The sequence below is a fragment of the Macaca fascicularis genome, chromosome 14 (assembly GCF_037993035.2).
Source record: "Macaca fascicularis isolate 582-1 chromosome 14, T2T-MFA8v1.1".
Classification (NCBI taxonomy): Eukaryota; Metazoa; Chordata; class Mammalia; order Primates; family Cercopithecidae; genus Macaca; species Macaca fascicularis.
Window position 1 is genome coordinate 106560290 of NC_088388.1, and position 25090 is coordinate 106585379.

A 25090-nucleotide genomic window follows, 5' to 3' on the forward strand; every position below is an offset into this window, starting at 1 on the left:
AATCCCATTTTATAGATGAAATAAAGGCCCCAATTTAGTAGACTGTTTTAAATAGTATTACAAGCTGAAACAAACATTATAAACTTAAAATTATAAGAGCTTTAAGAAGAATATGTTCAAGTAATCATACAAATAAACTTTTTTTTCAAAATTACAATTCACTTACCCTCAAAGGTATCTTTTAAAAGAAAATCTACTGTTCCTGTCATAACTTATGCACACTTTCCAGCCATTACAAAGATGGCTTTAACCAAAAGTCATTCAAATTGGCAGCTGAAAATTATATGCCTCCAGAGACATCAAATAGAGATAATGAATGCAGCAGATTTTCAGTTCAACTAAAGGGCAAATTTTCCCTTCTCCACAATTTCTAATTAAAAACTGTGCAATGATCTTCTAGGGCATTGGGGGGGATATTGAGTCCTCATTTGTCACATCTCCCTGGGAAGGGAGGGAACTTCCCTAGGAATAAAAAGTAGAAACACTCCTAGTTTTTTCCCACCCCTTCACTGACAACTCTCCAGGGAACGCCTTTGCTTATTGGTTACCCTGAAGCCAAGCTCACGTGGCTCAGCCCTTTCCTCTCGTTTTCAGGGCCAGCTGGTTATGAGCTAACACAGCATATGAGCTAACACATATCCTGTTAGAGGAGCTCCTTCGTGTCCTGTTATAGGAACAGCCTCTGCCTCCATGGGGAAGGTCTCCAGTTGTCCAGCTATGCCAGTGACAAGGTCAGTATGTCTCCTTAATTCAGAGGTGTAGTATTAACAAGTTCACTTGGCTACAGATCTAAAGTCATGTTCTGCCATCAGTTTTCTCAGTAGTAAAGTTAATACGCTAATCTCCAATTATCTTTTGTCTCATTTCTCAGTTGGCTACACAGTTGGAAGGAAAACGTGAAGATGTCCTTTACTGGTCCCTAAAGCTAGAAGCAAGGATAGGAGGTAAAAACAAAAAAGAAACCAGAGAGAGAAGAGTGCTTTTTCCTCCCCGATCTCATTATTTTTTAAAGCGCCTGTATTAAGAATCTACACACATAGTTAATAAGATGGTTCTGTCATATCAAACACCACTAATTGTCAAGTCACAGTATCAACATGACTACACAAGCTCAGGAAAGGTTAAGAGGCCAAAACACTGAAGATCTAATGATGGAAACTATACAAATATGGGAAAACAAAAATGAATAGTTTTTGTCTCCAGGAACAAGATCAGAATTTGATATAGCCTCTAGTTAGATTAGATGACCTCATGTTTTAAGGACTCTGGTAGATTTAAAACTCTGATTTTCAATTTTTTTTTTGAGTCAGAGTCTCACTCTGTTGCCCAGGCTGGAGTGCAGTGGCGCAGTCTCGGCTCACTGCAACCTCCGCCTCCCAGGTTCAAGTGATTCTCCTGCCTCAGCCTCCTGAGTAGCTGGGACTACAGGCGCACACCACCACACCCAGCTAATTTTTTTTTTATTTTTAGTAGAGACGGGGTTTCACCGTGTTAGCAACGATGGTCTCGATCTCCTGACCTCGTGATTCGCTCGTCTCAGCCTCCCAAAGTGCTGGGATTACAGGCATAAGCCACCACACCCAACCTAAAATTCTGATTTCTATCCAAAAATCTGCCTGTAGGTTGCGTGGATTACTTCACATGTAATATTTTCTTTTAGTGGCTCAAGCAAAGTGCAGCTTCAGAAACAAATCAATGAATAAACATGAACCTCTTATTCTTCATCTATAAAAATGAAGATATTACCCTCTACTGCTCAGAGTTTTTGAAGGGATTGAATCAGGTAATATATGGAAAAAGTTCACCAAAACTCGGAATACACATTTTAATTTGTTTCCTTTTTCTATGGCATGAAGCTACTATCTTTTGCCACTAGATGGCAATGCTGCACCAGTAGGTCAAAAATGGGCCACACTGCACCAAGGAAAGTCTAGATCTTATTTAACTGCTAAAAGTTTCCTGTAAAAAATTAAATTTCAAGCTGTTTTCCTGGCATCTGATGAGGTGACAGAAAAAAATTTCGACATTTAAAAGACGAAGACATTCAAAAGAAACCAAAGTGCTAATGGTGCTCTTATTTTTCATTTTTAACTCCTAATTCATTAAGAATGTGGATGATCTTTGAAAAGGGCATTGTACAAGGTAAGATATATGATGATAGCTAATAAAAATGACCATTTACCTCTGACCCCAAACTGAGAGAAACGATCTCATCCTCAAAAGCAGAATGTGTGTCAATATGAGCGGGAATTCCTGAGATGGAAAACAGGACAACACGTCACTTCATTTTTCCTTTTAGTAGATTTAAGATGGCTGTAAATATAGCCTTATGCTATTATGGTGACAATATTGCTTGGTAATCAGGAAGGTACTATAATTTTGGTTAAAAGGAAGCATTTAGGGTGAATGTGACTAAAATATATTAAAATAAATATAAACTAAAAATATCTTAACTTCAAGTTAAAGTGCCATTGGGGTTTGATCTAAAATTAAGGCTCAGGAATCACTGATTAACTAGGACACTTAACCCAATTTCAGCCCAAGAGGAAAATGTGAAAGAAAAATACAAAAGTCATTTTTACCCTCAAACACTGGATTCCCAAGTACTTGCAGAACAAAAGCAATAATCAGGTATAAAGACTAGGCATATCAATAATTACGATATGGACTTCTCCATCGATCTGTCAATTTACATTAATTGCACACCTCTTAAGTAAAAGAAATGTTGCTACACAGTGAGGGTATACAAAGCTAGTAAGAGGGTCCCTGTCCTCAAAGAGCTTACAAGCCAAGGGAAAGACAGCTAGGTAAGACAGGTAAAGAAGAAATGCCCTGGCTGACTGGTTAATCTGGGGTCAAGCTCACTTGGCTCAGCCCTTCCCTCTCATTTTCAGAGCCCGCCGGTTTGGAGAAGCTAACACATGCTCCTTCCCGTTTCATCCTATAGGCCTCTGCGTCTTTAAGAGTGGCCCCAGCCTCTGTGCTCTACAGGAGCGGCCTCTGCTTCAGCTCCAGTTGTCTTGCTGTGCCAGGGACAAGGTCAGCATGTCTCTCTAATTCAGAGGTGCAGTAGTCACAAATCCACTTGGCTACAAATTAAAGCCATCAGTTTTCGTTGTAATAAATGTAGAAAAGAAAACAAAACTCCGTAACTCCTGCCGTTAATAAAACTCTTACAATTAAAGAGGTCTTAAGTGTGGGTGGGGTCCTAATCTTACAAGTGGAAGCTCTCTCTCCATGCACATGCACACACAGAGAAAAGGACATGTGAGGACAATGAGAGAAGGTGGCCGATGACAAGCCAGGAAGGGAGCCCTCACCAGGAACCCAATCAACCGGCACCTTGATCTTGAACTTCCAGCCTCTACACTGTGAAAACAAATTTCTGTTGTTTAAGCCAAAAAAAGTAAAAAATAAAATCCTTAAAATCATTTGATTACTATAAATATCAGATGAAGATGCTGCTAACAAGTATAAGAAATCAATAACTAGGAAGAGAAAGATCATCCAAACCAAGTAACCTTTGTCTATCTATAAATTATTTGGTTTCTTCCATTACATGTCTCCTGTTTTTTATTTCACACGTCTCCTATGTTTTTCAGACCAATGTTTTCCCTCTCTAAAGGAAATGTTGAAAGGGAAACAAAAAAAATCACAAACTGATTTGTGTCAGTGTGTTTACACTTTGAAATGCAAGTTCCTCAAGGGATTAAAGTGTAGATTTGCAAGGATTGAAGTCAACACAAGTAACAAACATAAGCAAGGTAATCTGAGACTTAATTTGAGCTTAAAAATAATATATTTGCTCAGCTGTGAGCAGTGGCTCACGCCTGTAATCCCAGTACTTTGGGAGGCCGAAGCGAGTGGATCACCTGAGGTCAGGAGTTTGAGACTAGCCTGACCAACATGATGAAACTCCATCTCTACAAAAATACAAAAAATTAGCTGGGCGTGTTGCTGGGCACCTGTAATCCCAGCTACTTGGGAAGCTGAGGCAAGAGAATCACTTGAACCCTGGAGGCAGAGGTTGCAGTGAGCCGAGACCGCACCACTGCACTCCAGCATGAGCAACAAGAGCGAAACTCCATCTCAAAAAAAAGAAAAATAATAATAATAATAATATATTTGCTCTTAGAGAATTACATCATCTACTCAGTTCCAAAATATGTAACTAAAATGTTTAAACAAGATATACTCACCTTGCCCAGGTTCATACTGATTTATGGTCATTTGATCAGGTTTATGTTTAATGTAACCTTCCCTCAACCATTTCTCCAAAAAGCTATCACAAATGTCAGGAAGACCTAAAGTTAGTAATCATAAAGATAAAACATTAAAATAGTTACTTTGCTTGTTTTACTCAAGAATTTTAAAAATCACTGTGATAAAAATCACTGAGCTTTTAATTTAGCAGTCAGGTCCATTAACATAATAAACCCACAAGGAAAACAAAATTACAAAATAAAAAAAATTTAAGAATCTTTTAAAGTTATTTGATTTTTTTTTAGATAAAAAGTTTAAAAGAACAATTCTCACAACAATTTTGGTATTTTATAAAACAGCAATAAAATTATAAAAATACACCATATATTGAAATTGTCCACTTTTTTTATTTTAAATTATATTTTAAATTATACCATTTATTTTAAATTTAATTATTTTAAGTTATTTCCCTTAAAAAAACACACCTTCCAAAGTGGAACTAACTTACTTTTATTGGAGTCATAAATGTTGTTTCATGATGGAAGAAAAGCATTAAGTAAGACCAAAGTCATTAAAATAAAGATAAATTTAACTCCAACAAAGAATTACATCAATTATATCAAAGGATTAAAAGCCAGAATATACAGTAAATTCTTAATCAATTAGACACTTCCTTGGAAAAAAACTGGCAAAGAATATAAAAAGGAATTCACAGGAAAGGAAATACAAATGACCAACCTTATCAGTAATCAAGAAATTATAAATTTAAAAGCTTTACAACACACGTTGTTGGGGCAGGGGGAAATGGGTACACATTTGGTGAGAACATGCTGGTACAGCTGTTTTAGGAGGCAATTTGCCAGTATCAGTTAACAATTTTTTTTTTTTTTTTTGAGACGGAGTCTCGCTCTGTCGCCCAGGCTTGCGTGCAGTGCCGCGATCTCGGCTCACTGCAAGCTCTGCCTCTCGGGTTCATGCCATTCTCCTGCCTCAGCCTCCCGAGCAGCTGGGACTACAGGCACCTGCCACCATGTCCGGCTAATTTTTTGATCGATTAACATTTTTTTAGTGAACATAAACTTCAACATGACAATTCTACTTCTTAGTAGCCTCCCTTGAGAAACTCTTGCACAGTGCATAAAGAGGCATGTACGAAGATATTCACAGCAGCATTATTTATGAAAGCTAAAAACCAGAAACAACCTAAATAGCTATCAATAGGGAACTATTTGAATAAGCTATTATGGATCATTTAGTAAAATGAAAATCTGTATAAGATTTCCAAGACATAGTGGAGGGAAAAGAACAAGTTGGGTTGATACATGTAATATATGGAATATATAATATATGCAATACCGTACAATACTACATTTATTAACAACTGGATACTTTTATTGGTGTACATATTTTAATGTAAACTCATTTTTTAAAGGACTGGAAAAGTATATACTAAACTGTTAATAGTATGTACTTCTGAGAAGCAGTATGGGAATAAGGATAATAATGATGAACTTCAGCTCTATGCAGTTTGAAATTTTTTTACAACAAAACTATACAATTTATCTAGTTAAAGTGTTTTAAATCAACTGTTTGAAAAGTTTACCTACAAATGACAAACGAAACATAATCCCCTAACCATAATATTCTACTACTATATTAAATTTTTTGAGGCAGAATTTATTATGTATTAGCAATTACTTACCTCCAGGTAATGGTTTATCTTTATCTACATTGTTGTTCTCATAGTGGAACTCATAACCAAAATGCTTTACTCTTCTGTGTTTTAAGGATTTTTGAGCTGTGTGAAGAGAACAAAGTAAATAATTAAGAAGGAAAAGAATTATATTCCTTTGCATATTTCAGTCAACTTTTTGAGTAAGGATTAGTTTAGTAATGGCAACTTCTGTTAATTGGTAAATTATAGTCTTTAACAAAATTAACCATTTTGCCTTATATTTGTTGTTACTTCAAGTCTAAAATTGTAACAAACTCTTCAAGAGTTTCACCCAATCAATCTGAAAACTAAACATGTATACTACCATTCACAACATTGCCAATGAGCTGGAAAGAGTCAGAAAAACTCCAATTTGCAAATATCTCCAGGAAGCTCTCACTATATTATAACAGTATGGTACTGAACTGCTAATTCCTCAAGGGAAACTTGCCTTAAGGTGGGAGGGAATGAATAAAATAAGTGAAAAGGCTTATAAAAGCTATATAAATGTTGGATAATATTAATCAGTTTGGAATTAAAATTTGATAGCTATATAAATGCTATTTATTATTAATGTTCCTAAGAATTATTGGTATGACTTGCCTAACATTGGATCCAGGCTAGTTTCAGTAATTTTGAGGAAATATTAATAAACCATGAAAGACAGCGAAAAGGAAGAAGAGTTTTGCAGAAACTTTTAAGTATCAGATTTTGAAAGCTTTACTTACAGTTTTGATTGTCTGTATCTTCGGTCCAGTCCACACTTTCCAAAAGCATTTTCTCCTCCTCAGAAGAAATTATTTCTTCTACTACCATGAGTCCTGGTGGTAAGGCTTGAGGCCTCAACTCCTTCCATTGTGCTATGGGAAACCAAATTAAAATAGTCACATGCAAAACTTAAAGTTCCTATATACAAATAATTCTGCCCAATAACTCTTTATCAATTCACAAAACTTCAAATCCTCATTTTCGGAAATAAGATTGCTGAAAGGCACACAACATATTAAAAGTGCATGAATAGTAAATCATTTAACATGAATAGTAAATCATTTGCTAAATACATACCATTGCCTACTATGTGCCAGACATTATTTATTCAAATCACATAAGGAAAACTTTGGAAAGAATTCCTTAAAGACAAGTAATTTACAGTGTTAAGTAATTTGGATTTAGTTTCCGAAATATGTTTTTTTAAAAAGAATTAAAAATATATCTTCTATTTGTTATTCAGTGCTGCCTGGTAGCAGATATCTAAACAAGCATAAACTATTTGTGACACAATTCTGTTCTCAGTTAAAAATGACTTTCAAGGTTGTAAATGTGATTGCCACAGTCTTAAAAGTACATATGGATCTAATGAAGAATTTCAAATAAATAACACTCCAAAACTTACTTTGTGCAATTTCTTATTGAATATTCACCATGGGGGACAGGGGTAAATCCAATGACTATTTTCTTATTAAAACTTACTCCTCGGCCGGGCGCGGTGGCTCACGCCTGTAATCCCAGCACTTTGGGAGGCTGAGACGAGCGGATCACGAGGTCAGGAGATTGAGACCATCCTGGCTAACACGGTGAAACCCCGTCTCTACTAAAAACACAAAAAAAATTAGCCGGGCGTGGTGGTGAGTGCCTGTAGTCCCAGCTACTCGGGAGGCTGAGGCAGGAGAATGGCGTGAACCCGGGAGGCGGAGCTTACAGTGAGCCGAGATCGAGCCACCGCACTCCAGACTGGGCGACTGAGCAAGACTCCGTCTCAAAAAAAAAAAAAAAAAACTTACTCCTCAGCCATTCAGTTTTCAAAAACTGACCAGAAACATGTAAAATATGAGGATAATCTAGTTTCCAAAATGTGTAAAGATTAAGTCAGATTCAAAATTAAATGCATATGAGCACTGAGAAATACGGTTTCTAAAATAAATCTTTAAAAGAGTCTGTAAAAGTTTTCCTTTGGATCTAATTTTACAAAAACATAAATTTGAGCAGATTGCAGTCACCTACCCACTCCTAGGATATCTAAAACAGGGCTCTTTTACTGCCTAAATAGGTGGCAAATGAATATATGATTAGATGTCTAAATCAAAGTTCATCTCAATACATCTCATTTCCATGGGTCAGAAGTAATAATTCCTGTACAATTCTGTACACCAGTATATAAAGCTGTGCTTATTTAACTGAATTATTCAGTTCCTCAATCAGACTATCCAGTGGCTATTGTACTGGACAGCACAGACAGGAACATTTCTATCATCACAGAAAGTTCTACTGGACAGCACCACCATAAAGTTTTAGGAACCTTTGGTAGCTACAGGTGCCCTGCTATAAATATGAAGATTGGTACATGATCATTTGGATCATAATTCATTCTTAAGTGATTAATTCAAAGCTCCTGGGTAGACAGGTGAAATAAACTGGTAATCCGAATCCTCATTATTAAACTTTGAAAAACACAATTAGGCAGAAGGGTTCCAAAATAAGCCATGTGCCTAATAAATATATTGTTGATTGGTGGGACCAGCTCCATAAAGGCAGGTTGTATCTTATTCACCTCTGTCCTGTCAACTGCTTGTCCCATTCCTGGCACAAATAGGTGCTTAAAGAATGTTTGTTAAAGTAAAAGGGGCTGCTAACCTGCATCATTTTGTTTCACAATAACTGAACCTCCCAACTTAAGTCTATGAAAACACACAAAAGAATCATTTTTTAAAAGATAACTGTATGATAATACCTTTTTCCACAAAATTCAAATACAGAATGATCTTTTGTCCTAAATCATCCACTACTTCTTTTCCATTGAGGGTGACATAGGCTCTCTTAGATTCTTCCGTAGTTTTGTACCTTGCAAATGAGTAGGGTTTGTTAGGTGGCATTAAGAGAGCATCCACCAGTCCACATTTCTCTAAAACCGGGAGCAGCTGGTTCCTACTCACACCATTACCCAAACCACCATTGGCAACAACCAGGCTCTTAAAAAACAAACAAACAAACAAAAAGAAAGAAAGTAACATGAGCAACTGATATCAACCCATTTATTTTAAAAAGATTATTTTTTAAATAAGATTTCTACAAAGATGTAATTAAGAAAAAAAAAAAAGGTTTCCTTGTAGTGGTTGTTTGGTTTGCTGATCTCATACAAAGTATGTAAACCAATTTACTAAAAATTTGGGGAATAAAAAGGACTCCTATATTGTAAATAATATTGATTTTTAAATAGCCAATTTCACAAAATATTCATTTCTAAATGACCATAAATGCAAATTAAAACATGACTATTCAGAAATATAAATTTAACATAATGAAAGAGAAGGAGCAGAGGAGAAAGCACAGTTACATAACACTTGCTTTTTTGCAAGACTGTTCTATATGCTTCTATCTATTTAATCCTCATTAACATAATCTTCACAACATATTGAATTTATTTGGGTAATATCAGCCCTATTTCATAGAAGAAGATCTGACAAATTAGGTTACAGTGGTGATTAGGGGTGGGTTTAAACCTATTTCTGTCCATTTCCATGATCCACACTTTTAATATAACCATTATACAATGTTCACTAAAAATTAAAAGGCACTATTAGCTCAAAGAAAAACCAATTATAGGTTCTATTGAACATATTTAGGAAAAAATTTTCCTGTAAGGAAATTCAGTCTAAGTAATTCAGTCAATTCACAATGAAAACTTTTTCCTTTGTAAGTTTCACGATTACTTCCGGCTATTTGCATAGTCCTGCACTAAACTTTATTCAAGGAAATTTTGCAGGGATGAAGGGGGAGTCTCTTATTTTCTTTTTTTTTTTTTTTTTTTTGAGACGGAGTCTCGCGCTGTCACCCAGGCTGGAGTGCAGTGGCCGGATCTCAGCTCACTGCAAGCTCCGCCCCCCGGGTTCACGCCATTCTCCTGCCTCCACCTCCCGAGTAGCTGGGACTACAGGCGTCCGCCACCTCGGCCGGCTAGTTTTTTGTATTTTTTGGTACAGACGGGGTTTCACCGTGTTAACCAGGATGGTCTCGACCTCCTGACCTCATGATCCGCCCGTCTCGGCCTCCCAAAGTGCTGGGATTACAGGCTTGAGCCACCGCGCCCGGCCGGAGTCTCTTATTTTCATTCTGATGTTCATGGCCTAGCACCTATATAGTCTCTATACTTAACCATTCTATACAGTGTAAATATTTTTAATGTATGCTCTATGACTTCTAAAAACATTTCAATATAAAAAAGAAAGCCATGGATGGCCTACTCTCATCAATTTCTTCATTTATACCAGGTGTTGATGAAGTTTTTCTGAGAAGAGGTGGATAGTAAATATTTTAGGCTTGGCAGGCCATAAAAGTTTCTGTCAGATAGTCTTAGTATTATGTTTTAACAACACTTTAAGAATGTAAAACTCATTATTTTGCTCATGAGCCTGATTTGGTCTAAGGACAGTAGTTTGCCAACCCCTAATTTATACTAAGCTTATTTATGATAGTACATAATGTACTATCAATGTATGATAGTACATAATGTACTATCATACATAAAGATCATTTATGTAGTACATTTATTTATGTATAGTACATTTATTAAGCCTAAAAGATCGTACATAAAGCTCATTTATGATAGTACATTTATTTATGAAAGTACATAGCGTATTGGTTTATTACACAAAATAAGAATACCTAGAACTTTGTTTGAAAAGGATATAAAAGAATTACTATGAAATTGGATAATAAGGAAAGTAAAACTGTTTTGTCATGGGACAGTCACTACTTTGTATGTATGCAAGCATATACAACACACATAATAAACAAGCCCACTAACACAATACTATATAATATGGAGTAAAACGGAGTCTCAGGTGGCTTGCCCTGGACCTCACTTAATGAGGTTTATTAATTAAAATACCAAAATAACTTGGTTATATGTGGTGATAGTTGCAATAACATTTCCATATTCCTAAATCTATGGAAGAACAAAGGTTTCATTGGTGTTGAGGGTCCACTACCCCATCTAGGCATGGAAGATGATAAAATATGACTTCAGGAATACTAGAAGTCCTCAAAGATGCCATCCGAGTGTTTTTTGGGCAACTCTAAAGGTAAACCACACAAAAACAAGTGCAGTAGAAGAGAAGAGGAACTTATTTCCCATTAAATACGAGATGCATATAATTAAATATCATAACTAAATGTAACATAATTAATATAATTAAATGTAATAGTTAAATATAATTAAATGGAACCATTATTTTATTTATAATTGCTCATCCAAGCAATTTTCTAAATAAGAAGAAGTATGGTACGAAGTAGAGAATGTGAAATTTTTTTTAAGTTATCTTTGGTCCTGATAATTTGAGGTTCACTGCTCTAGAAGAATCTATAATGCTATAAATTTGTACAAAGCAGCCTATAATTATAATACATCTGATATGGTTTGGCTGCACCCCCACCCAAATCTCATCTTGAATTTTAGCTCCCATGATTCCCACATTTTGTGGGAGGGCCCCGGTGAGAAATAATTGAATCATGGGGGCCATTTCCCCTATAACGTTCTCGTGGTAGTGAATAAGTCTCACGAGATCTGACGGTTTTATAAGGGGTTTCCCCTTTCATTTGGCTCTCATTCTCTCTTGCCTGCCGCCATGTAAGCCAGGCCTTTCACCTTCTGCCATGATTGTGAGGCCTCCCCAGCCACATGTAACATACCCAGTTCGGGTATGTCTTTATCAGCAGCATGAGAATAGACTAATACAATATCATTAGAACAATATTTGCTCTCCCCTGGAAAGACAAAATATAATTAGAGGTCCATCTACAATTTTATGCTTTTCCTTTAAGAATATGGAGAAAAAAGATAGCCTAATAAAATGCTACTTTGGAAGCCATGAAGGACATCGAAGCTTCTAGAGATCCTAAAGAAAAGGCAGACCCAACCAGAAACAAGCTTCAAAGGGGTCAAAGAAATGGAGCCTATTTTTTTTTTCTTGCTACTTCTCTTCATGAACCCTGTAAGGAAAGGAACACAAGTCACTCTTGGAAAGAGATGAGAGCGGTGTATGTCAGTTTAATCTTCTGAATGTCTCACAGCCTCAGTGGCTCTTGACTGAAACAGTAAAGTGTATGTATGTAAACATACTAATTCTAATTATCTATTATCTAGTTAATCCTTGCTATAGGAATGTGGCTTAAATTCTCTGAAGACATTAATATTTAATTCCAAGTATGGGCCTTTTGCCTCCTAAATTCAAATGTGCCTCAACAGACTGCTCATTCTTAAGCTATGATGTACAGAAGACAGCATGGTAAGCATAAGGCAAGAGTATTGGTCTGAGAGTCAAGAGGCATAAGTTTTAATCCCAGCTTCACTTTCTCAATTGTATGTCCGCCCCTCAATTAAATGATATCTAAAGCTTACTTTCTACTTTTATTCTATAACTTTTTGAGCCAAAAAGATAAGAACTCCTGATATTCATGTAGTAGTTTAATGCCCAGTAAGTACAACTAGATTCTCTAGAGTCTAACAATCTAATGGGGTTAAAAAGGTATGCAATACTATGCCCTGCTTAAAAATGAAGAAAGCCAACGTCAGAGGATACTACTGCTCATGTCCAGAAAAGCTAAGAGTTAAACTGAGTTCTCCTAATTCATAACCCAGGAAATCTCATGATCCTCACGTTTATCATCTCATTTAATTATTGTCAACAGATAATGAAAAGACTTTGTCAATAAGGTCTAATAAAATAAAAATGTTTAATAGCACATAATCAAAATACTTTATAAAACAGGTAAGGTTGAGAAGAGAAGAACAAGAGCTGTAGTAGGATATGGAAGATCTAGCTTTAAGTTTCTATTAGCTACTTACTAGCTTATATCAATGGAGACATATCATAACCTCTCAGAACTTTAGTTTTCTTACCTATCTCACAAGGACTTCTAGGGAATTAAATATAATGATGAATATAAGTATGCTTAGGAAACTGAGAAACTTGTACAGTATTATTATTAATATATAACCACAACCTCTTCTAGTTCAAACAACAAAACAAATAGAAATACAAACTATAGGCTATGGACCCAGAAAGTTAGCAGGTCCTATCATATGTACATCTAATATGGATGTAACAATTACAGCCTTAGGCAATTATTAGCAAATATTAATATAATACATTAACATGTCAATACATTTACATTCAAATAATAATAATAGTTTTAGGTCACCTGAGTGGCATAGGATACTGTCTCAATGCCTTCATGTCTCAGCAAAGTATGCCTGGCTTTAATCTGTTTCCTTAAGAACTTCTTCTCAGTTTTACTGAGTTTGTAATTACTTTGATGGCTGCTGTCCATAGCAAACTGTAAAAAATAAATAAATAAATAAACAGTAAAAAATGTCAACCTCAAGAGTCCTGAAGGAACAATTATAATGATGTTATTCATACATTCCATAGTTTATCAATATTTCTATGTGATCATTTTTTAAAATGCTTCCTTTACCTTGTACCAACTAAGAGAATTGAGAACAAACAGATACACAAAAAATGGAGGAGTATCTAAGAACATCTAATAGGATATCTCTGATGGTTCTAAAAAATGTTCCAATGTGGTAGCTCCATGAAGTGTGCTATTTTACTCATGGGTGATGAATCCTTTACTTATGAAGCCCTAAGTAAAATGGGCCATACACAAATTTCACAACTATAATGTAAAGCAAGGCAAGGAGCAGGCACGGGAGCAATGGGGGGAGAAATAACACAAAAAAATTAGCAGAATATACAGTATGATTCCATTTACATAAAGGTCAAAATCAAAAAGCAAGCCATATATTATTTAGAAATACATACATAGCAGAGCTAAAAGAAAAGCAAGGAAATTATAAACACAAAATTCAGGAGAGAGGCTATTTCTGTGGGAGAGAGGAAAGGAAATTAACATGAAAGTGACACATAGGAGCATCAAAGGTATTTCTTCAGCTACATGGTAGGTGTAGGTGTTTGTTTTACTATTTTAAAAACTATGTGTCATATATTTATATCTATAATTTTTTAAATAACAGAATCCCAAAGAGGTCTCTATAATCACACCATCCAAATCAGCACCCAATATCATGCTTTATCACACTTTATCACAGTAGTCTTTTATTTTGTTCACAAAATGTAACATAATTTGTGAAGATTCATCTGTTAGTGTAACTCCTCCATCATGATATAAATCCCAAGAGAGCAGGAATGCCAGCATATAGTAGTTGCTCAATAAATATTTGATGGTAGGACTAAATGAATAATAAATGAGTGAATACACAGTCTCAGCACCCTGCAGCATGCAACCATAATAAAGTACATAGCTTATGCTTTCAACAAGTTTGTAACTTAGTTGTGGAAAACAAACACTAAACAATAAGACTATGACACATCTTTACATAATTTAATGCTGATAGTACAGTCTTTAGGTGTGACATGAATTAGAGACAAAAATAAGATGGATGTGGGCTGGGAGCAGTGACTCACACCTGTAATATCTGGGAGGCCAAGGCAGGCAGATCACTTGAGCTCAGGAGTTCAAGACCAGCCTGGTCAACATGGTGAAACTCTGTCTCTACTAAAAGTACAAAAAATTAGCCAGGTGTGGTGGTGGGCACCTGTAGTTCCAGCTACTTGGGAGGCTGAAGCAGGAGAATCACTTGAACCCGGGAGGCAGAGGCTGTAGTGAGCCAAGATCATGCCACTACACTCCAGCCTGGACAACAGAGTGAGACTCCATCTCAAAAAAAAAAAGATGGATGTAAACTGGAAAAGCTGGAAAGGCCTCAAAACAGGAGATTTGTGCCGTGTACTGAAGGATAGGAATACTATAGAATCAAACAAAAAGGAAGGTATTCAGTAAGGCAGTAAAGAATAGAAGCTAAAACCAAAATGGACATGTTTGGTCAAGACAGCAAGATGTAGGCATAATTTTTTTAGAGCAGAGAGAGTTTGCTGATCCTCCAGTCCCACTCTCTGCAGACTTTAAAGTCTTCAAAGTCAACCAAATAAATAAATTCAGGGGTTAAATAAAATCTTATTTATCTTATTTCACATAAAATCATAAACAGTCAAAATTCTAATTACTAATCTTTAGTACAGAAGACAAATGCCAAGTCTATTAAAATGCCAGCAGTCCAGCTTTCTAGCATAGAGAGTACATACCAGGAGGTAAGGCCAGTGAGGCAGGCAGGTTGGCTGACACCATAGCAGAGGGATGAGAGGTAAGAAAACAATCCACCTTGTTAATCAGAAATGCTGGCCTGATCTAGGCTGGGGGCAACAGAAAGAAGAGAAATAGGGGGAGAGGGGAAAGAGAAACGGTGAGAGAAAAGTTCAGGCAGAATTGAGAGGCCTCGATGACTCCCCAGACATGAGGGAGACAGGAATCAAAGATCACTTAATAACCAGTTAGAGGCAGAGTGACTAAGAGATGAGTGCTACCACTTCAAAACTGGAAAGTCAAGAGGAGGTTCAGGAAGAGCTGCTCAGTATAGGAGGTAATGAGTCAGATTTAGGATATAATATGTTTAAGGTATTGTGAGATATAGCGTTGGAATGTCTGACTGGTAAGTGACAATATAAAGTGGCTCCTAGGAAAGGAACTGGGGTTAAAAATGTTTAGGAGTCAGTCATCATTAAGACAGGAAGGGGACAAGTGAATGGACATTTCTAACATTGCATTAATTATAATTATTTGTTTTAATATCTGTCCCCTTCCACTGAACTGTGAGCTTTCTGAAGGCAGGGATTAAATAATAATTTTCTGAGTTACCACAGAGCCTCATTCAGTGCTCTGAGGTAATATAATACAGTGTTCAGGAGTTCATGTTCCAGGTTCAAATCTCAGCTCAACCACTGATTATTAGCTGTATAATCCTAGATGAGTTGGTTATATACCTCTGTGTTCCAGTTTCTTTATCTAGGAATAGGGATAAAAATAATAGTGCCTATCCCATAGCTTTTTTAGAATTAAATTAATTTATTATTTATTTATTACCATTGATTTTCAGAAGAAGCAGATCAAAATGGCTTAACACAACAAAGAAAATCTGAGGGCCTTCAAAGGAGCTATTTTAGAGCCATTCCATTTCAAGATCTTCATTTGTAGAACAGCAACTTTGCAGTATGTCATGGAGAACAAGGGATGACTGCACTACAGAATTATTTTTAATATTTCACATGAGCAAACACTGCAAAGTGGAAGGAATGAGAAAGAAACGATGCTAAATACATCTTTTTAAAATGTCTGCCACTAAGAGTCCAGCACCAGCAGGTGGAGCCTCATAACCACATTTTTGTCATCCCCTTTCCTTTCTCTCTCCCTCAGTCATGCAATATTATTGCACGTGAAAAAAGTCACTAAATGGCCTTTGAGGCTCAGTTTTCCTCTATTCCAGTGGCTAGGCAATGTGCTGGCCCAGCATATCTGAGTCATCTCAACAAGAATAGGCTGATACCAGCTGCTGAGGTCTGGAGGTGCCCCCTTCTGACAAAGCTACTTCCCTGGCCAGTTTCCACTAATGCACAGATAACTTGGATGCTCCTTGTGATGTTATTGGAGTGAAGTTACTATTAACTATGATACTAGCCATGCTGAGTCCAGTCCAGCCAGCTCCAGCCTAAGCGTACTCTCTGTGGGATAATGAAAGTTTGGAGATAATGCATGCTCTGCTACTTGTTTGTTAGTGAGTTTAAAGCCAATATATCCTACTAGATATTGCCCTACGTGGTAATAGTAGTATGTACATCATACCCTCCTTGAATAATAGAGAGCCTATTATGAACCAAGCAGTATAGACAAATGTTCCTATACTTGTATGTTAAAAACAAAAAAATGCAAAAACCGCGATTACTTTTGCGCCAACCTAATAATTAATAGCAAAGATTAGAATCTAACTTCCTATCAAATGAGGCCCAATTTTAAAGTACGGCACCAGTATACACAGTCTACATATAAATCTTTAGAACACACAAGAAATTGGTGATATGGGTTGCCTCCAGGGAAGGAAAATGGATCCATGAGTAATGGAATGAAAGGGAGCTTTCTTCTTTCATGACTTTTGAAGTTAATAGCTATTTAAACTGCATTACCTGTTTAAAAAGAAAATAAAGATTTTAAATGATTAGAAAAAAATTCACCCCATCACTTGTCACAGCACCCCGTTCTAACTCTTTAACACTTACTACATATTTTCTTACACTCTCATTAATTTTATTCTGTCTTTCCCCATAACTTAATAAAGCACACTCACTCCATGAAGTAGAGATTTTGTCTCTATTGTTCACCCTGTAGCACCCAGCACTTAAACAGGATTTAGCACCTAGCAGTCACTCAATAAACATTTGTCAAATAAACCTAAATCGACTTTGCTGTCTTAGCTCCTAAACCTCCCCTCCTCCAGAATTCCGAGTTTGGTGGCCTTCTTCAACGTTTTCATTAACACCTAGCATGGATCTCTATTTCTAGAGTTCTCACATTGTATTATAACTGCCTATTTGTGTTGGGCTTCTGCCACAAAACTGTCATCTATTTGAGGGTACAGACTTGGTGCCTGACATACAACTGACAATAAATATTCAATGAAATCAATCAAAATAACAGGCTGACGCTACCAGAAGCCCAGGAGTCGCAGGGATTGCTCAAATAAGAGCACGGGAAGACTCAGCTGCGCAAGAGATCAGATCATCAGCACTGCCTTTGCATCACTAGATTGTCACCGGTCAAAAAGCCGTAGAGCGCTAAACTAACAAGCCCCATGTTGCAACCGTCCTCTCCAACCCCAAAGAAAACAGAAGATTGACACAGACACCACGTGAGCACCCGAACCAAACACAAACACGTGCACCCTAAACACTGACAGAGTCACCCAACGCAGACACCCTACTGCTCACACTGCACCAAGGGCGCCTCTGGGATCCATCCCCTTTCCCTAGGTTCTCAGCCCTAGCTGGCAAGGCAGCTAGAGAAGACCGGAAGAGGCCGAAAAGAGGAAGCGAGGATTTGCAGCCCGTATGCCCGCCAGCAAGAAGTGCCACACACCTCCGCTTCGGCTCAGGCCGGATTCTCACCGATGCGAGTGCCTTCTTCTTTGCCAGCCTCCACTCTAGCACCAGAACGCCGCAGCGGATATTTGCACGCCACCTCCCCTGGGCGCGGCCATGTTGGAGAAAACTGCACTACGTTTCCCATGAGCCAGCGGGACAACGAACAGGCTCCCACAGTCCTCTTCGCCTCCCAGAGCCGGGGAGTGACTGTTTCTCGACCAAGTGTGTTTGTAAAGTGCTCTCTGTTACACTGAAAATTCAGTTGTCTTTTTGGGGAGATTAGTAATAATTGGTAGTGCAGCTATATTTTTATCTGTTGCTCTCCAAATGGACAAGGTCATACAGGTTTGGGCCCTTCGGTCCTTCAATAATGACCCCTGGCACCTTGGATTCTTCGTGTGTGTTTCCTCCTGAATCTTATTAGTGGTGTGAAAGGAAAATAAATCTTGATTCCACAAAATAACTAAGCTAAAGGGAAAAGTCAAGCTAGGAACTGCTTGGGCAAACCTGCCTCCCGTTCTATTTAAAGTCATCCCTCTGATTTATCCCTTTGCTCACTGAGATAAATGCATATCTGATTGCCTCCTTTGGAAAGGCTCATCAGAAACTCAAAAGAATGCAACCATTTGTCTCTTAGCTATAATACCTATGACCTGGAATCCCCCTCCCCACTTCAAGTTGGCCCACCTTTGCTTCGATTTGTCCCTCCTTTCTGGACCGAACCAACTTTCATCTTACATATATTGATTGATGCCTCATGTCTCCCTAAAAAAATAAGGCCAAGCTGTGCTCCAACCTCCTTGGACACATGTCGTCAGGACTTCCCGAGGCTGTGTCACGGAGGGCGTCCTTAACTTTGGCAAAATAAACTTCCTAAATTGACTGAGACCTGTCTCAGATATTCAGGGTTCACAGAGATATGGGAGAGGATTCTGGGGTCTGAAAGATGACATTGCATGGGCAGGAGGGAAGGAGGTGAATATGCATGAATGTGCCAGGGAGATGGTGAGTACCACGGAGTAATAGAAAGATGTGTGGAAAAATGATGAAGGAAGCAAGACAGAATTCTGTAGGCCTACAGAGTGGGAGTTGCGGGGAGGAAGGTTAGAGAAATGAAGTGATATGACCAGACCTTCTTGTGGTAAGTGGGAGGAGAGACTAGAAGATGACTGTTGAAGTGAAAAGTAACGAAATATTAACAAGCCCAGTAGTGGCAGAGGGAAAGAAAAAAGAGTTGGTAACAGATTAGAAGTAAAAGACAAAGGAGAGGGTGATGATTAGCAGTTGTTCCTGCTCTGTTATTTGTTATATAAATATACCATAATCATTGTGCCTGCATTGGCTTATGAGCTATGTGAGTGCAGGAAGGGAAAGGTGTAGGAGGAGAGGAATCACCTTGCCATGTTGTTGGTACAATGCCTTCTATCTGCAGGGCACCACAGTGGACTATCAAGGAAATAACTGGCTGGCCAGGAAAAGTGGCAGTGAAAAAAGAGTGTTGTTGAGTGGCAGAATGATTTGTGTGGATAATAGGTTACAAGGATGAAAGAACGGAAGAGGCAGATAGGCAAGCATGGCAATAGCCTAGGAAAGAAAGGGTGAGACTAAAACTTAATAGTAAAAATGAGGAGGCAAATGCAAGCTGGAGAGGTCAAATCCACCAGACATTGCCAGCTACATGGGTGTTAGAGGACACAGAGGAAATCTTCCCATTGCAGTTCTGCTTCTGCATTACTGGATGCTTTCAAAAACACATCCCCAGAGAGTTTTCTGCAATGATGGAAATAGTTTATAGTTTGAGCTGTCCAACATAATAGACACTAGTTAACGTGTGGCTTTTGAGCATTTCAAATGTGGCTAGTACGACTAAGGAAATGAATTTTGAATGTTTAAATTTTAGTTTCAATTGAACTTCAGTAGCCACAAGTGGCTGGTGTTTACCAAACTAGGTAACAGTGTGAAATATCCTCTTATCTCTTACTGGTCAAATTCAATTACTTCATCTCAGTATTTGTCGTGCCTTAAGGTGGTGAAGCTTTTAAAGCTTTTTTTCTATGCCTCTCTTTTAATTCTCTTTATACAATCTGATCACTTACTTTCAGAATTTTCCACTAGCTTCTCTCCCTCTGTCCGTAATTAAATATAGGCAATCCCTCAGATTTTGTGTTTGACTCTTTTCTGTTATTCTAGTCTCTTCCTGTCTGCCCTCCCCAGAGTTATAAAGAGATTTGTGAATCATTCCCTAATCTTTATCTTCAGCACTGGCTTCTGTTAAAAGAAAAACTTAAGCCAAATTAAATTTAAAGGAGTTTAATTGAGCAATGAACAATTTGCAAATTGGGCAGCCCCCAGAATCACAGCAGATTTGGAGAGACTCCAGCACAGCCATGTGGTGGAAGAAGATTTATAGACCAAAAAAAAAAAAAAAAGAGGAAATGACGTACAGAAATCGGAAGTGAGGTACAGAAATAGCTGTCATTGGTTACAGGTTGGCGTTTGCCTTATCTGAACACTGTTCAAACAGTTGGCTACATTTGATTGGCCAAAACTTAGTGATTGGCACAGGTGTGGGCTATGATCAGTTTACTCCTCCACTTGTTCACAATGTACAGAAAAACCTTTAGGCTGAACTTAAATGTGTAAGGAGGCAGCTTTAGGCTAAACTTGATTAACACTTCCCTTTAGAAACCAGAGTGGTTTAGTGAAAAGAATGTGGGGGCATTGAAGTATGACCTGAAATCAAAACAACAAGAGCATTTATTTTGTTGGGATTTATGTGATAATTAATAAAACACTGAACAGAGATGAGCTGTTAAGTGATTATTCATTTATCTTCTGCTCCTGATTTACAAGCCTCCATTTCCCACTACCTGCTGTCCATCCCTGTCTCAATATCTCCAGAAAAAGGTGAATACATATAAAATTTTGTGTGCCATCCTTTGTATACAGACCCTTATCTTTTCTTGGAATATTGCATAGACCATTTCTTCTAAGGAAGATGATTCCCCCAAAAGATTTTCAGGTACACTGAGACCTTGTTTTATTTATGTAACCATAATGTCTTCCATAGTCTTGTAATACTAGAAATTTAATAAATGTTGAGCTGAAAAGGAATTTTTATTTGAAGATATAATTCATCTTCACCTGTGCCAAACTCTTTCATGGTGATCTATAATAATTTTTCAAAGGTGTGAAATGCTGACCTGTTTCCTTAGTAAAACCTTAGTCTCAACTTCATGAGAGGTGGGTCCTCTTTGTGACTAGTACTGGGGTCAGCAAGATTTTACTATAAAGGACCAGACAATAAATATTTTCAGCTCTGTGGCCAAATATTCTTTGTTTTTATTTTTTTATTTTGTTTTGTTTTAATTTTTTGGGATGGAGTCTCTGTTGCCTAGGCTGGAGTATAGTGGCACAATCTCAGCTCACTTCAACCTCCACCCACTGGATTCAAGCGATTCTCCTAACTCAGCCTCCTGAGTAGATGGAATTACAGGCACCCACCACCATGCCCAGATAATTTTTTGTGTTTTTAATAGAGACAGGATTTCACCAAGTTGGCCAGGCGGGTCTTGAACTCCTCACCTCAAGTGATCCACCCACCTTGGCCTTCCAAAATGCTGGGATTATAGGCGTGAGCCACCGCGTCCAGCCTGTTTTCATTTTTAACAATTCTTTAAAAATCCTTAAAAAAAGAAAGAAAAAAAAAAAACACCTTTCTCAGTTCCCCCTGCTTATGCTGGCAGGATTTGGCCATGGGCTATAGTTTTCTACCCTCTGGACCCTCCCTGAATTGAGAGCACCATCTCAAAGTAAAGGTGAGATCAGCCCACCATTTAAGACATTTATTATGAATTATAATAGGATAGAAATGAAATACAAGTGAATTTAATCCGATTAACCAACACTGCATTTTAAAGCTTTGAAAAATAAAATTCCAGAAATTAAGGCTAGGAGTAACACATTGAAATGGGAAAACTTCCCTTGTCCCCCTCGCAGGGCGTGCAATGGAGGACTGATTCGCTTCTTCGGTGCCCTGCTGCTCCAACCTCTAGGGGAGCATGCAGACGGGCAGGCTCTGGGGCTCTGACCCCACGGCCGTGTCTAGGGGTGAACGTTTACAGCTCCTGAAGCCCCAGCAGGTTTGTGTTACAGGGTGTTCTTACAGCTTAGCTGGCCATTAGGTGGCTTGTGTTAGTCAGCTCAGTTAGACCCCGTTCCTTATTACGAGGATGGAGGGCTTTCTGCATCCCAGGGTTTCTTGCCTTGGTGTATGTACCAGAAGAATCAGATCACACTGAGCTTGGAGAATGAGTGCAAGGTTTTATTGAGTGGAAGTAGCTCTCAGCAGATGGGGGAGCCAGAGGGAGATGGTATTCCCCTGGAGTCAGGCGCTCAGTGGCTCAGGCTCTCCTGCAAGCGCCCCGGCCAAACCCCGCATTGTTCTGTCCGTTGAAGGCCTGACAACCTGCCTGTATCTGTTGGTGTGCCCTTCTGCTGGCGTGCTCTCCTCGATGTCCTTTGGACGTCCAGTCGCTTGTGTGTCTGCCTGCTAGGGTCTCGGGTTTTTTATAGACATAGGATGGCAGGCCAGGGTGGTCTTGGGAAATGAAACATTTGGATGCAAAGGCAGGAGTGGATTCCCTGGACACAGGCCTGGGGGTGGAGCCCTCGCCAGGGACCCGCCCTTCTCCTACCAGCATTTCCCTGCCTCGCTTCCATATCAGTGTCATTTAGAATTGCTTTTAGTTGCCAGTAACAGAAAACTGAGCTTGTTCCTTAAACAAATCGTTATCTATCCTCAAATGACAAGCCAGCCAGACAAGGCAATCACTGGTACTGTTTCTGCTGCTGAAAAATGTTATAAAGAACCCAGGTGCCTTCTGTTCTTCTGCTCTGCCATCCTTGATGTATTGACTTGTTATCCTCATTCCTGATGTTTCCTTGTTACAAAGTAGCTGCCATAGTTCCAGACATCTTGTCCCCATACTGGCATCTCTAATTGGGGGAGAAAAAAAAAAAAAAAAGCAGTTTCTCTGTATTTTCTTCCAGGAAGTACAGCTCCCAGTGGACTTCTCTTTGTTTTTGTTTTTGTTTTGAGCACACATAGGTTTCATACTATTGTAGGCAGAACAATGGACCCTCATGAACATTCACACTCTAATCCCTGGAATTTATGAATATATGGGTGTAGTTAAGTTTGCAGACTTTAAAATAGATAATCCTAGATTTGCCAAGGGCCCAGTCTAATCACACAATTCCTTAAAGGCTAAGCATTTACTATAGCTATTCCAACTGGGGAAGTCAGAATGGTTCCAAGTGTGGACTCCAACACTAGCAGGCTCTGAGATGTAAGGGTCTATGTGCAAGGACATGGAGAGAGGCCTCTAATGAGCTAGGGACCATCCCATCTGATAACCAACAAGGAAGTGGGGACTTCATCCTGCAACCACAAGGAACTGGCTTCTGCCAACAACCTGAATAAATTTGGAAGCAGATCCTTCCATGGGTATCTTGATAAGAGCCCAACCAGTTGGTTTCTTGGGATTTTGTCTTTACAAAGCTCAGAGCAGAGAAGTCAACTGAACCAACCCAAACTTATGACCTACAGAACTGTAAAATAATAAATTTGCATTGTTGTGAACTGCTAAATTTGTGGTAATTTGTTACAGCAGCAATAGAAACCTACTACAGACGGTTACCCCCACACTAACCAGTAGCTAAGGGAAGTAGAATTACCATGACTGCTGTAAGGCCAATCATGATTCACTCTGTGGGGCTTGGGTGGAGTGTGTCCTCCCTGAGATCAAGAGACCTCGAGAGACTATGGGCAGGGAATGGGGGGAATATGTTTCTATTAGCAAAAGAAAGGGGAGACATTCATTGGGTAGACCACTAACAGTGTGTTCCATAAGGGATGGAGCACTTATTTTGGGCCAGATTGTCATATTACAAGCTCTCCCCAAATCTAGGAGAAAAAGATGCTAAAAGAATGGCCACTCTTCAATTAGCCAGGCATGGTGACCTGCACCTACAGTCCTAGCTACTCAACAGGCTAACATGGGAGGATCATTTGAGCCCAGGAGTTCAAGGTGAGAGTGAGCTATGATTGCACCACTGAACTCCAGCCTAGGAGACACAGTAATGAGAAATCTCACCAGCTAATAAAGCATCTGAAAGTAGAATTCTTACAGCTATTGTATTCTACTTCAAGAGTCTTCAATCAGAAGAAAATTGAAAGAGGCCCCAACGGTCCTCGAAAATTGTTACATTTTTACTGTAGTTCCCAACCATGATACTGTTTTACTGCAGTTTCAAACTCAATTCCTATGGTTATGAGGTTTCTAACTTCCCCTTCTCCCTACACCCCCTTTCCCCACCATCTGTTTCTGGCTACTTTCTAGTTTTTCTTCCACTTGTCCCCAGTGGCAACTACTAGTTTTTGCTTGTTTTTCTATTTATGGTTTTTTTAAAAAAACCTTTTATTTCTCAGTCTTTCCTCTCATTTACTCTTCTGCTACTTATTTTATCCCTCTTGGAAAAATGACAAATTTGTATCAAGTTTTCTTTCCAAACTTGTATCTTCTCTGCTGCTTCCCCGGTTGCTGGCTTCTTGAAACTTCAGCAAGAATGCATTATGTAAAACCATTTGATGTTCACTGTGACATTTCAGGACTGAATAAATTATTCATGCTATGGTGATAAAAATTCAATGAAAAGTTTGCAGTTTTATGAGTCATATGGTGAAAGTATTCCCTGTACAATAATTAAAGACAAAAGGTAACCAAGAAAAAAAAAAAAAAAAAAAACAGAGGAGAAGGAAAAGGGTCAGCCTTTAATTTATAATACAAAACATAAAACTCAATTTGGAGAATTCATTTATTATTATTATTATTATTTGGTCATTTGCAAAGCATACGATTTTAGCTGTGAAGCATTAACCTCCCCCAAATGGTCTATTTATTCTTGAGGCTAAAGGCCTGCTTCCTTTGCAGAATAATTTTCTTTTCTACATAGATTTTTTAAATAGATGAGAATAAAGAACTAGCAGGCAACTCAGGGTGCAGGAAAATCTTTGGGGTAGCTAAGAGGTGTGGGATTTGTGGATTTTAAAAGGTTATGGTAAAAT

At 38.2% G+C, this 25090-nt stretch overlaps 1 protein-coding gene across 17 annotated transcripts in view; it reads right to left on the bottom strand.

Moving 5' to 3' along the window:
* Positions 1-18090, bottom strand: part of ALKBH8 (alkB homolog 8, tRNA methyltransferase) — a 66287-nt gene extending 48197 nt beyond the window's left edge. For 4 of the 17 annotated variants that reach the window (XR_012423669.1, XM_005579520.4, XM_074015149.1 and 1 more), the window contains exons 1-7: positions 17957-18090; positions 13115-13249; positions 8646-8883; positions 6646-6777; positions 5906-6001; positions 4200-4304; positions 2183-2253 (exon numbers count right to left, since the gene is read on the bottom strand). Coding sequence is in view for 14 of the 17 variants with exons in the window: in XM_005579520.4 (XP_005579577.2) it covers positions 2183-2253; positions 4200-4304; positions 5906-6001; positions 6646-6777; positions 8646-8883; positions 13115-13243 (771 nt within the window). In the remaining 3 variants the exon portion in view is untranslated. Of the gene's footprint in view, positions 1-2182; positions 2254-4199; positions 4305-5905; positions 6002-6645; positions 6778-8645; positions 8884-13114; positions 13252-14531; positions 14742-15078; positions 15188-15913; positions 16016-17956 lie in introns of those variants that run through there. The other 13 variants (XR_012423670.1, XM_005579517.4, XM_005579518.4 and 10 more) reach the window with 11 other exon arrangements.
* Positions 18091-25090: the final 7000 nt, after the last annotated feature.